Genomic DNA, 14,362 nt, shown 5'->3' on the forward strand with positions numbered 1-14,362 from the left:
AGAAGACCTCCACATCTACTGGTGGAGATAATATATGGGTGTGAGCGTATAAATATATATACAGTATGTGTGTAAGCGTATATGTTGTGATTAACTTAAATCAGTTTGTGTGTCAGCACGCTAAATATACACTTCTGGTATCGTGTGTGTGTGTGTGTGTGTGTGTGTGTGTACACATGCCTCACAACCTAACCCTTTTTCTGCAGGACAAAACCTTAATCTCATGCTTTTAATTAAAACATCACTATAGCCAAGGTCACAGACTGGGAAACAGAGCTCTTTGTTTGTCTGAGTGTGTGTGTGTGTGTGTGTGTGTGTGTTTTCCTTTCTGTGAGTCCACTGGGACAAGGTTAATTAAAATGTGTTTAAGGAGTCAAAGAAGGAGCTGCGGAAAACAAAGGGGGGATAGAGAGGAGGTGGACGGAGCGAGGGAATCTTAACATACAGGAGAGAATATTATAAGAGAGATATAAGCTGTACAAAGAGAGTGTGAATAAAACAAATAGCTACAGTGGAAAAAGAGAAGAGAAGAAGAACGATTGAAGGCAGATGGCGAGCGAACACGAGCCTGAACGTCCTTTTCTTGGCGTTGATCTGAGGAAATGGGTGAGAAGCCGGCCAAAGGTTCGGTGAGCCGAAAGTAAATCTGCAGCCGCAGGACTCTGTGTACAAGGGTGTGTGTGTGTGTGTGTGTGTGTGGAAAATGGAAGTTGTGGGTCAGATGTTGGTTGTTGGTGTGAGGAAGAGTGACGCAACGATGAAGAGTCACTGGAAATACTGTATCTTTAATTTAGCCAGCCATTATTAAGACACATTGATTTTCCTGTCCTCCAGGGTCAGCATTGTGAAATACCCATCAATGCCTGCATCAGCTTCCCCTGCTCGAACGGCGGAACCTGTCATATTCACCCCGGCCATGAGGAATACTTCAGGTAAAGAAAAGAAAAGACCAGATGCCAACTACCTGATTTTCTTCTTCCCTCTGGTAGAGTTCCTTTAAATCAACCACACAACCGTCCGTTTGGGTTTTCTTCCCGAACGAAACGACAATCTGAAGCCGGTCCGTTTACGCCGTGGGTCCAACCTTTTTGCTTTTTTATACCCTATTGTGCACACCGATTATTGGAGGCGTCTAAAAAATGCCACCCTCTCTTCTCATCTTAAGGGAATATGAACTTAAGTCTGCCCCAGACGTATAGAGAACGGTATTAGAGCGGACCGCCATGCCTCACTGGACAAAGCATTAACCGAGAAATAAACCTACTCTGCCCTTACGATGTATTTGTGGTCCACTTTGACCTGCCTATTAAATCATTGTGCCCTCTCCTTCTACTCAATATTTATCAGTTTTAAACTGCTGCGCGACCTTAGCCGAAACCCACGGCCCTCCTCCTGCTTCCGTCTTTCCAGGTGCGTCTGTTCCACATTCATTCCCGCTTCACACATTCACGCCTGGGAGCTGCTCAGCGCAATCAGAGGCCGGCTCCGAGCTGTAGAGCTGCTCCTCCGGAGACGCCGGAGGTCAGGGGACTCTCAGTAGCACGTGTTGAACGAGTGGAGACCAGGCTAGCGTCTCACACCTCTGGGCTTCTGTTCTGCTTTGCAGAAGTACAAACGTTTTTTTTTTTTTTTTTTACATTTTCTTTGGCCACAACCTAAAATTCTAAAACCCTACATTCTGTTCTCCCCGTGTTGTCTTACACAGAATTACTTACGGAGCTGGAAGGAGCAAAAGTAATTAAACCTGTTGAAAGTGGCTGATTTTAAATAAAACAGCCCTTAAATCGGAAAAAAAAAAAACATTGAAAAGTGACTATTGTTATTCTCTTTAAAGACTCTGATGGGTCAAGGAAGTAGGATCCCATATATGAGACCTGCCAGTGTCATCAGTGTCTGTAAAAATATCATTCTTTGTCCCGGTCTCATGACAAACAGGCACTTTTATTGACAAAAAAGGGCCATAAATATCTTAACCAGATTTGTCTCCTCCCTGAGTCCCTTAACAAGGACATTGCTTATTTGTAAAGCTTTGATGTGCATCTGGCCTTTAACGTCCTGCATGGTAATACTATTAGGAATCCCGTTAACCTTTGCAGATCTTCGCTTAATGTTAATACCAACACAGGTACGGAAATCTGTGCCTTCAGAAAGAGGACGAGAAAGGGGGGGGGGGGGGGGCTGGGGAGACCAGATCCTCTTGACATTTTACCATATGATATAATCATTTGGGAATATCCAGTAATTACAATTAACCCCGATCCTGAGCAGGAAGCCATTAGTCATATTATGTGCTTTAAAAGTCAAGGAAGGCGATTAGTCGAACGTCTCTGACTCTGTCCGTTCTGCTTGTGTTCCTTTCATTTGTCGTTCGTTTCTCATTTTGAGATGAGGTCAGAGTTTTCATCTCACGTGGGCAGAATGAATGTTTTTCATGCACCTTTGTTGCTCCCTTGTGCTGAAACGACTTTCCTCGTGGTCATTGTGTCGGGATGACCTTGTTCCTTTTCATCCAATGCGAGTACTTGAATGGACGGGTCAGTTTCCTGCAGCTGTGGTCAGTTTTCATCAGCCCTCTGTGTATGGACTGTGTTGATATTTGCCTTAAAGGCTGGGAAGAAGGGAGAGAGATGAAAGGCTGGTGGGAAGGTCGGGGAAATAAATGAGCAGAGGAGTAAAGATGAAGCAGGGGGGAGGAGGTCATTTTGATAACTTCTTCACAGTGTCCTCGGAGGAGAGCGTCCGTGTTTCCCTTATGTTAAATGAAATGTCTCAAAGGGTTTAAACATTGAACGAGCAAATGTGCTGTTGTGTTATACATTTAGGCTTGAATGTATTCTTTTTCAAAGGTGAGTCTTTAGTCTTTAGCATAAAAGAGTTGTGCACCAAAGCCTTTAACTTTGTAAACGATTCTTTAAAATTGTGTGTTTTTATTTGACAAATTAGAAAAAGTACTTTTGTCATTTCCATCAGTACAACTTTGATATGTATTTTTTTATTCTCTGGTAATTGTTTTATGTGTGTTTTATGTGTGTGTGTGTGTGTGTGTGTGTGTGTGTGTGTGTGTGCGTGCGTGCGTGTAGCTGCGTGTGTCAGCCGGGTTACGAGGGCCAACGTTGTGAAATAAACCCGGACGACTGCGAAGACAACGACTGTGAGAACAACTCCACCTGCGTCGATGGCGTCAACAATTACACCTGCGTCTGTCCGCCAAATTACACAGGTGCACACGCCCATTCCTGCACTCCGTCATTCCCGTTGCTCCCGAAACCCTCTGCCCGTTTGTTCCCGAGAGACTGGGAGGGTCTGCTACCGCACACACACACACACACACACACACACACACTCGGAAAATCATATTTTCCACTTTGCTGCTTGTTGAGTTCGTAATGGACGGCCTCTCCACGGTGACCTGAAACTGCTCCTGCAGGGAGGCTGAAAGAGGAATCAGACACGAGGGAGGGAGGGGGAGGGGGGGCGGGGAGTTCAGAGAGGAAGTTTGTAGTGGAGGAGAAAGGGAAAACCGAACAGGAAAAGGGAAAGCGGGGAAAGAAAGAGAGGGAGAGCGCTCACTCGGTGGAGTCCAGTAAGCTGAGTTTAAACTGCTGATGGAACGTTTCAGTGCCCTCTAACACACACACACACACACACACACACACACCCGTTCTCCTTTGACACTGGATCTCAGTCAATATACACACAGACACACTCTTCCACACATGCGCCATGTCATTATCATTGTTGGCACAGCTACTAAAACTGCCAGCCACCTTACCAGATACAGCTGTTCAACACACACACACACACACACACACACACACACACGCACGCACACACACACACAGCTGGGTCCACTGGCTCTGAACCTCCTCTCGACTCGGTGAACCGGAGCGCAATCATCAGGTGTCACATTAAGAGGACAGTCTTTCGCTAGTTGCTCAGCTTTCTTCATACTCAGCAGCCAGAGCTGTCACGTAACATTTGCAAGAGAGGAGGGGGGAGGGGGGGGGGGGGGGGGTCAAGACTTAAGGCGAGTCCTTTTAAACAGCTGATATAAGATTTCTACAACCTGCAAGATGAGAGAGCCAACATTTAAAAATGACCCCAAATGTGCTTCGTTCTGTCTCGCAGATTTAGTGATGCAGGATGATGTGTGTCATTTTGATATGTTGGGCGTATTGTAGAGGTCAGGAGGTCATCCAGTCCACCGGCGTTCATCCGGATTATTCTGGAACGCTTCGTCATGCAGAGCTTCTTTTATTCCATTTTATTTCAATTTGCTTGAGGCTCATTTTCCTTCAAATGATTATCATCTACAGTAAGTGTCGAAGGTCTCATCTGTGTATTTTCATTACTCTGAGGTATCGCAGCTAATTCCTCATTAGCACGTCTGTGTTGGCATCTTTGACTGAGTGAGCATCCTGCAGCTCGTCATCGGACAGTCTCTTACACATCGCACGTCTTTCGGAGGCATGCGTTCGCTTTCAGATGCCATTTTGAGGCTGGAGTTCACCTGAGCAAGATGTCTCAAAGTGACCCGGGAAAAGGAGGCGGGTGGAGTAAAGTGATGGCATGAGACTAAAACAATCCCAAAACCTTTTGACTTGCTCCTCAAACATCGACATTATTTATTATTATTATAGAAGTTTGTGCACTTCTTTTCCTCTTTCATTTACGCTGCCTTTCTTTGCAAAGCATTCTGGGAATAGTTTTTCTAGACCTCGATTTTGAGTCTGCAATCTGAAAATAGTTCACTTGAAGGTTTTGGACTAAAGCAGAGCCAGAATGATGGAAACACTGTTGACCTCTACCAATCTCCTCCTTTTCTTCTTCTTGGTATCTTCAACTGTGTGTGCGTATGTGTGTGTGTGTGTGTGTGCATGTGTGTGTGTGTGTGTGTGTGTGTGTGTGTGTGTGTGTGTGTGTGTGTGTGTGTGTGTGGGCGTGTGTGTGTCCTCTGTTCCCCGACTTATTAACCTCATTCTCCATCAGCTCTGAGAAACAGCTGATACGTCTGTTCCCTGTATGTTGCCTGAAGACACACCCTGCGTTATCCAAGGCCTTGAATATACACTCCTTTACACAGAATCTTTCCCACCCCTTTGTTTGCTCCCCCCTCCCCCACTATCATTTGAAGCCGACAGAACGCTTGAAGACGTTTTGTCGGCTTCCTCCTCCGGGCTCTTGTCTCGTTTATATATATATATATGCGGATCTTTCAATTACTGAACACGTGAACGTTTCACTCTCAGGTGACCTGTGCGACGAGGTGGTCGACCCCTGTCTCCATGGATTCGACCCCTGTCAGCACGATTCCAAGTGTGTCCATGTTGGCCGCAGTTACAGGTGAGTGACAGCTTTGCACGAGGTCAGCCCTTTAAGGGGTCAAAGGTCACGTCACTGAAAGTCAGTAAAATAGCGGGTCAAAGAAATACACAAAGCAGCACTCGTTCGGGGCCATTTTGTTCAACACAAATGCAAGTTGACATGTCGTTTAAGCTCTTTTATATATAAGCATTGGGCTGATATTGATCGCTGTAATTCATTTTCTTCCATATTGATTTCTGAGAGATTCTAAATGTGTATTTCCATGACGCCGCAGGTGCGAGTGTTTGCCGGGGTACGTGGGCGGGCACTGCGAGCAGGACTACAATGACTGTCTGGAGAATAAGTGTCAGCACGGCGCCGAGTGCGTGGACGCCGTCAACGGCTACACCTGTGTCTGCAGGCAGGGCTTCAGGTGAGGCTCTCCATTCTCTCTCACAAGGGACAGAGAAATAGAGAGAGGGAAAGTTATGGCTGCGTATGTAGGGAAGAAAAAAATTAATGAAACAAAAAGTGCTATAAAGAATTTAATTTAATGGAGATTTAAAAACAGCTTCAGAGATATTTGAGGCAGAGGATACAGTGGAAAATAATTTCATGCTGATAAAACATGTCCATTTCCTAAACAATAAGTTTTTTCAGGGGAACAGATGTAGAAAATCACCGCACTGGAGTTTGACTGTTATTTCCTGTTGAATCCCGCCTTCCCTCAGTGGGCTGTTCTGTGAGAACCCTCCACCAATGATCTTGCTGCAAACCAGCCCCTGCGACCAATCAGACTGCCAGAACGGTGCCCAGTGCCTGGTGCTTGCTGGGGAGCCCGTATGCCGCTGCATGCCCAGTTTCTACGGCAACAAATGCGACAAGATGGCCACCGTCCACTTCCTGGGGCGAGATGGGTACGTGGAGCTTCCAGGTGCAAAGCTCCGCCCCACAGCGCACATTTCACTCCAGGTATGGTCCAACTTTGACGTGTGCTGGCAGAGCTTTGGCTTTTAAGGTCGCTCGGTGCACAGATTTATAGAAAAGTTAGAAATGTAATTTTCATCACATGCCTGCAAACCATTGCAGACATTGGCCACACCCTCCGTTTCCATTGCACCACTGAACAGTCAAGCATGTCCACACACACACACACACACACACACACACACAGCTTGCTCTTTGAACACCTGAGATTTATAGCCCGATTGAGACATATTTTCCTCCTTTTTGGAAATTAGAGTGTGAGTGGGCGAAAGAGAAACAAGAAGCAGAGCCCGGTCTAATTGATAATTACCACCTGTTGGGTGTGTGTGTTTCCGTGTGTGTGCGTGTGTGTGTCTGCCAGGAGCTTTCAGTGTCAGCGCTAACGCTGTTTAAAATCTACCCAGGGGCCCTGACCGAGAGGAAGAGGGGAATAAAAAAATGAAAAGAAAGGCCACAGCACTTCATAAATCATTGATTGCTTTTTCTTTCTCTTTAATTCTTTTTCCCGTTTCCCAGTTCTCTCTTCACTTCTTGGTTTTACTTCTCCTCTGTTTTTCCAATCCTCGCTCCCTCTTTTCTTCCCAATATTTCATATCTCTCTTTCATTACTCTACCTCGTTCTCTTTCTTTTCCCCAGCAGCTTGTTAGCAGGTGTTGACCCGGCCGTTCGCCATGGAAGTCAGGAGTGCTAAGTGCTCGGCCCCATGGCCCCATTTCCACTCGTTTGTTATTTAGCGCTTAGCGGAACACGCGAGCAAATGTGACACGTCAAGGGTCTCGTGTGGACGGAATCCATGAGTGACCTCTTTTTTTTATATTTTAATATTGGAATAAGCCTTCTTCACGTCTCTTTAATTAGAGCTACAAAAACATTTGCAATGTTAAAATCCAGCTCAGTTTCCGTTAACTTAGCTTCCTATACCGGCTGCTAGCTGATCCAAGAAGGGTTGCCATGTTTGCAAGCTTTTAAAAACAAGTCAAAAGTCCGTAAATGGAAATAAAAGAAATGATGAAAGATCTTTAACCATCAGTATCGTGTTGACGTCCATTTCTCCAGGTGGCTACGGATAAAGACAACGGCATTTTGTTGTACAAGGAGGACCACGACCCCCTGGCTCTGGAGCTCTACCAGGGACACATACGCCTCATCTATGACATCGCTAACTACCCACCAACCACTGTGTATAGGTAGGCAACATGCACACACACTCACACACACGAAAATCATTAACGGTTTACTATAAACTCGTTATATTAGATGCTAAAAGTCAGCTTTAGGGTTACAAACTTACAAATACATACTTGATTCATTTTCTGTATATAGTTTGTCCACTTTTCTCTGAAGTGCTTTAATTACAGACTGTTTATAGCAAAATAATGAAACTTAATTTTTACTAATAAAAATGACATGAGTTTCACACAAGACAAAAAGCCCACTTATTCAAGAGTATGCAGAACATATTCACATTTAATTCTTGCTCTGATCTAACAAGATAAATATGAATAAAAACATGGATTTTGTATATCTATGATGACTTGAGTGTAACTATCGTCCATATAGTGCACGAAAACATATCCGAACACTAAAAGCCTCCAAGGTTTTTAAAAAAGGGTCCTTTAAGGACTTTTGTGCTGATTTGGACACAAATAAACCAGAAAAAATCCCCGTCTGAACACTTAACCATGCAATCAAAGCGAAGGCGGAAGAATTCCTTTGCAGTCCCGACTAGACAGTCGTGTCCTTGAGCGAAACCCACTAAAAGTCTCCCAAGGTAAAACTTCAAACAGCGGAAACAAAAGCCCTCATTCAGCGGGTTGTTCCGCAAAAGCCGTGGGATATTACCAAATCAACTATTCACTGATTCGTAGGAATGGATATGCAGCGGCGCAGTATGATAACAGCAAAGGTAATCCGGGAAACGAGTGTGATAATATTTTCTGTGGTAACTGGGAGGGAGGGAAAAAAATAGTGCGACGTATGCAGAAATTCTGCAAACAGACCGACACAAGTTCCCAATGCAGCGATCAGTCAATGTTACACACAACACGAGGAACATTTAAGAAGATGAAATGATCCTGATTATTAAAAAATAAACCTAAAAACATCTTTATTTAACTCTTTGCCACCCCTGCAATTCATTGTATCTGGAAAACTATGGCTAAGAAAAAGGTTAAAAACAGCTAAACTAAGCCTTACTTTGTTTTTGGCTTTATGCTGGAGTAGAGAGAGAGACAAAGAGTGCATGTCCATCTTCGTCTGGTGCTGATTGGCTCTTATTGATTCTGTCTGTTTCTCTGTCTACACCGTCTGTGGATGAGAGTTAGAGAGAGAGAGAGCGATGTGAGAGAAAAGGATGCATGGAGTCTGCAGAAGTTTCTAGTTTGCAGCTAAAGCGGAAGATCAGTCCAGAATAAAAAGAAACAACACATCTGCACGTCTTTGAATGAAATCCACGACCACTGGAGTAACACCGGGGCGGGCAATCTTCTTGAAATTGATCTCATTTTCATGACAACAATATGTACCCAGTATAGAAAATTGCATGAATGGTCACCAGTGTAAGGATGACAACTGCACATGATGGAGGGGAGGGTGGATAGAGGGAGAGAGATACGTGTAGTTGAGTGAAATGAGACAGGAAGGAGGAGAAATGCACCAGTCTTTCTGTACATTTCGCTCTGTTCTAGTGCGACATCTGGCTTTGTAGTCTTGACTTGTCGATAGAGACAAGGTCACAGAAGGAGGAGGGGGGGGCGGGTGCTTCTGATAATAATACACAGTCAGTTCATAAGAAATTTGACTTTAGGATTAGGATGCAGCTCCATGTAATAGATTCTGCAAGCAGAGGAGCTAAAAGGAAAATGAAGTCAAGGGCGAGAGTGTTTCTGCATAAGGAATATGTGTACACTCAGAAAACTGCACATAATATACATATGTATAATATACATAATATACATGTATATGTCTTTTACATTCTCCAACTTGACTTTGCCCTATTGTGCAATGTTTTCTTTTTATTCCTTACACTCGTGTTTACATGCTTATCCCCTCTGAAAATTGGAATCCAGTCGACCGTTTGATTAATTGATTGACATAATCGAGGTTTATTTCAGTTTGGTGCAACGATACAGCCCAAAACGGGCGTGAACAGCAAGAGAACCCATGTGGTTCTCGTTATGCCGCATTCACAGACGCATGCCGTTCTGCTCAGTCCTTAGATTTCGTCTGCAGGCAGTAGCTCTGCATTGTTGCTGCAGTGCGAGCCACGCCGCGCTGCTGGAGCTGTAATGTGATGAGATAATCAGCGGCGCTGAATAGAGGTCATTCATTATAGAGTAGCATTATTGTTATGATCGCGGTGAAATTTCCATCCTGCCTTTGTTGACCGTTGATAAACTGATGCATTCAAACAGCTTAATTATAACAATAATGTGATGCTGTGTTGAAGCATGCAGGCCGTGACCTGCTCAAAGGAACTTCAGCAGGGCGGATGCATTCCACAAGGCCGTTTGGAGAGATAGCAGCAAATTGGCATCCTTTATTTTTTTTGTTTGTTTGCTTGCTTGCCAACTCTGCAGTGACATTCTGGTTCTTTACATGAAGGACTGTTTTGTGATCTGGGAGGATAGATGTGCAGAAACCACTTGCCCCAAATATAAGTATGTGCTCATGTTCACAATGCATGAAAGGACAAGAGGAAGGAGTGCCGGGGAGGAAGGAAGAATCGAATAAAAGAAGGGAAATGATGGTGTGAATTTAATTAGGCTCTGGCACAGATGGGGGGGGGTGGGGGGGGGCAGCGTTGAAAAGGTTGATTAAAAGAGACAAGAGGAAAGTCAGTGGGACGTATGGATGCATGGCGAGATAGATTGATCCGTTTAGAGGCAACCGCAGATAGGGAAATGGCCTGAAAGACAGATGGATGGCGCGATGTTGGAACGAGGGCGTGTCTGAAAGAGCAGAAAAGGAGATAAAGAGATAACTGAGCAGGATAGGTCGCCCGCCAGAGGAGAAAACGGAAGGGCTAAAACAGATGGATAAAAGCTGTCGGAATGAAAGGAGCACGAGGCATGGCTGAGCGCCGCGATGGATGACAGAGAAGCGAGGGATGACAGAGGGATGGAGTGAAAGTGGGGAAGAGCAGAGGGGAAAAGCAAACCACAGAGTGAGTCAGAGAATTATCGTTGTCTGGTCTTGTTAACTTGACACGGGCCACGCCTGGGAGGGGGTGGGGGGACGACAGTCAGAGTTCATGAAAATGAGAGAATCAGAGAAATAATGTATAAAAGCGAGACAGATTAAGACAGAAGGGGATAAAATAGTCTAGAGTCTGGGATGGAAAGGAAAGATTGAACAAGGGAGCCAGAGCTGGAAGACGAGGAAAGTTAGCAATTGGAAGTGAGAGAAAGAAACGGAGACCATAGAATTGAATTTACTAATGCTAAACGCTAAGTAAACAGTTCTCTCGATGTTATGTTTAGCATTAGCATTCTGGAAAATACAAGGCCCAGCTCCAAGTCTGGGGATCGTTTTACAACGAGCTTCTCTGTATTCGTTGTATGTGCCATTATTTGATTGCATGAGTCTGAGCATTGCAAATGACCTATCTTATCTGCCCTAATTTGGAAATGCGTTGTAAACTGACTCAAACCACATGGCCAGACAGGCCCGGCAGAACCTCCTGCCACCGTTCAACTGATACTCTCCGGGATGGCACAACCGTTTTACCGCGGCAATCTGAGCGCAGCAATTCTGGCAAGATTCAGGACATGGCACCGTCCATACGGTTTCTGCTATTGTGTGACTGCGAGCCAGGGACCGGTGCCATTCCCCGGGATGATTCTAAGTGATTCCCTGGATATCAGCGAGGGAGACTAAACCAGCGAGCCAGGAATGGCATTATGTTCAAGTTGGGTCATGAAAGCGAGCTGAAATGTTGTAATCAAGGCCTCAGAAAGATGACTCATGTCACAATAATGCTTATAAAATGGTAAATTAATGTTTGTTTTAATAATAATCATTTTGGCTTTGAGGTGGAGATTTAGTTTGAGACTATAAATAAATAGTTTTGGAGTCTAACGGGTAGAACAGAGATAAAGACCCAGGTACCAAATACCAGCGCCGTGCTATGACCTTTCTTTTGACTGACGTTTAACATTATCTTACATTTAGAAATATTACATTACAAATATAATGCAAAATTCTCTTATTAAAATATTCTTCAATTCTTCCAAAAGAAATTGTACATCCAAAAGTGAGCAACATAAAATTCACATTCCCATCAAACATGTGGTCCAAACTACTGGGAATTGAGCCAGTCATATGCCCGGATAACGGAGTGGCACGTTGAACGGCCAATCAGATTTCTGCTGAGGCCTGTGTCTCCCCCTTTTGGAAAAAGCCCCCGACCAAATAAACAAACCGAGAGTAATCAACATGCAGAAAGGATACAAATACACCTTGAGACAAACACGCACACGCCTGACCAGATGACGTGTGGACAGGAGGCATGGACCACGCCGGTGGAGAAATCAGATTAGAACACAGGGAACAAAGATAAGAGAGGAAGAGGAGATTGAAGGACGAGAAACAGGGAGAGAGTGACAGAATCAGAGATAGACGAGGACGTCGGAGCCCTTCACTGTGCCCTCATCAGCAGGAGATGGTTATGCATGCCAAGTGTTGTATGAACATGTCTGTGTGTGCCTGAAGTGTCCATCTAATGGATGTCTTGAACGCCAGTAGGTCCCAAAAATCACCCAAATACAAATGTTTTACACTAAAATTCAAAATGAGCCTTTAATAATTACAGTAGTAATGGGTATTATTTCAGAAACAGAAATACTTTGATGATCCCTGCAGGGTAATTGCAGCGTTGCAGTTGTTCACATTAAGTATGAGTGGGAGCGAGTAAGAAAAGCAATAAAATGAATGGGGGCTGTGCGGCAGTGTGAGAGTGGGGGGGGGGGGGGGGGGGGGATGAGCAGCAGAATGAACAGGTGGAAGAAAATGTCCATAATAAAAACGCTGGTTGACGTCTATGGGTTATAGTGCCAAAAACAAAACCTCATCGAAGAAGAAAACATGGTGGAATCTGTCTAAGTATAACCATTCATACTTACGTCACATCATGCATCTCTGTGTAGATCGATGTCTCACAAAATAATTTCATTCATCATGTAGCAGAATAAACACGAATGTCTGACCAGAAACGGCCTCTTTAAAACCACATTACTGTGGTTAAAGCAAACAATCAGACAATCCTTGAGCATTAAGGGTTTAAAACACTCAGAGGCAAGAGTGAAACCTTATAAACCTGAAACGCTGCATCAAAACGCTACGAATCCACGACTGTAAAGCGCACAGTTCATCCGAAGTGGACTGAAAGCTGAAAAAAGAGGTGAAGAAAGCAGGGGAGGAGCTTGGCGTTCTGCAGCTGCCATCTCAGCACTGGCTAATTGAGGTTACCACGGTACTATGGGACTGGGATGCCTGTCTGCTGAACATCAGCTTAATCAGATGGGGCTGCTGAGCACACATTCATGCACAAATAGACACGCAGCTCTCAAACGTGCAGGAACTAATGCATGCAGATGTGCACGCGCACACACACATATAGACAAACACACCTGTATGAACACATGAAGACAAACATGCACGACTACAAGCGTGGCAAGTTTTACTGTGAAGATACCCTCAGTCATGCACATACACACACGCACACACACACGCACACACACACACACACACCGCAAGTGTGGTTAGAGACACTGCAAGTAAATGATAGCGGCGTCTAATTAGATGGACGTTGATCTGCAGAGTTGTTCCTAAGCCAAATGTGTTTTTTCTCAGTTTGACATGCAGCTAACCGCTCTTACCTCAGTTTGTGTTTCATTCAGCTATATTTAAAAAAATAAAGATTACAGTTTCAGTTTTTTAGGAAGTTCTTCTCTTTTGTGTGTGTGTGTGTGGCGGGGGGGGGGGGGGGGGGGGGGTGCATGTGCTCATTCAGGGTTTATATGATTCTAGACTGGAAAGAAAAAGAATTGATGTCCCTTGTGGGTTTGGTCCAACACAAATGTAAGAGGGGCCGTTGAAATCTGTTGCAGCTGCGTGTTTGTTTTTATCCACTTCCACCAAAACGTGTTTTTAATGACACGCGGCGCCAAAACAGCCCGAAAAAAGCTGAAATACTAATATGTGTTTAAATACAGTAGCTTCAAAGCTCTTCCATTCCAGTCGCTCGACATATATATTTATGAAAATGTTCCAGCGCAAATGATGCCGTATTCCTGTTAGATCACACATGCAAGCACGTCGTGTGGTTTCATAATGGAAGCACAAAACACTGATGAGCCCCAGTTCTGACAAACATCAAAAACACACGCGCACACGCACACAAACAGATATGAAAGGGCTGTAACGTTAGTCGTCTACTGCCACCCGGTGGAACTCTGGTGTAATCGCGTGGTTCACCAGACAGTGTGTGTGTTTGTGTGCGTTTGCCCAAAGGAGTGCGCTAAGTTCAAACACGTGCGTGAAATTTGAGAAGGTCGACAGCGATGTGATCCACTTGTTTCGTTTAAAGTGGACGGAGCGCTTTAGAGCGAAAGAGGAGACGCCTCGCAGGAGCAAAGGGCCGTTAGGGAGGAGAAAGTATAGGGAGGAGCGGAACAAAGAGACACCAGGAGCAATCAGGGGATGAAAAGACGCGAATGGGGAAGAGGTGGATGGAGAAGAGACGGAGGGAATGCAGAGTACAGATGGTGGAGGGTTCAGCGGCGCAGAGCTAATCTTACACGTTTAGCAGGACGCCGTTTTGCGTGGTTGCAGCAGGCGTGTTTGCCGTCATTATTAAACGACATGGCTCCTAATGGAAACCAGGCCGAAGCAAGAGCTCTTATTTTATTAACCTGACCAACGGCACGTCTTTAGCCATTTATTTTTATGTGTTAGCCTTCACTACTTGATCTGCTTTTGAAATTCAGATTCCCACATCATAAAATTAATCTGAAGGGTTTTTGTTTATTCGAAGCATTTATGGAATTGTTGATCTTCTATTCCAAGTCA

At 44.6% G+C, this 14,362-nt stretch overlaps 1 protein-coding gene across 1 annotated transcript in view; it reads left to right on the forward strand.

Annotated features, from left to right (window-relative positions):
- Nucleotides 1-14,362, forward strand: part of slit3 (slit homolog 3 (Drosophila)) — a 166,471-nt gene that overhangs the window by 140,428 nt on the left and 11,681 nt on the right. Inside the window, exons 28-33 of the mRNA XM_068740660.1 lie at nt 835-932; nt 3,081-3,220; nt 5,250-5,343; nt 5,600-5,737; nt 6,036-6,276; nt 7,349-7,479. Of these exons, the coding sequence (XP_068596761.1) occupies nt 835-932; nt 3,081-3,220; nt 5,250-5,343; nt 5,600-5,737; nt 6,036-6,276; nt 7,349-7,479 (842 nt within the window). The remainder of the gene's footprint in view (nt 1-834; nt 933-3,080; nt 3,221-5,249; nt 5,344-5,599; nt 5,738-6,035; nt 6,277-7,348; nt 7,480-14,362) is intronic.

This window comes from Brachionichthys hirsutus, chromosome 6 (genome assembly GCF_040956055.1).
Source record: "Brachionichthys hirsutus isolate HB-005 chromosome 6, CSIRO-AGI_Bhir_v1, whole genome shotgun sequence".
In the NCBI taxonomy this organism is placed as follows: Eukaryota; Metazoa; Chordata; class Actinopteri; order Lophiiformes; family Brachionichthyidae; genus Brachionichthys; species Brachionichthys hirsutus.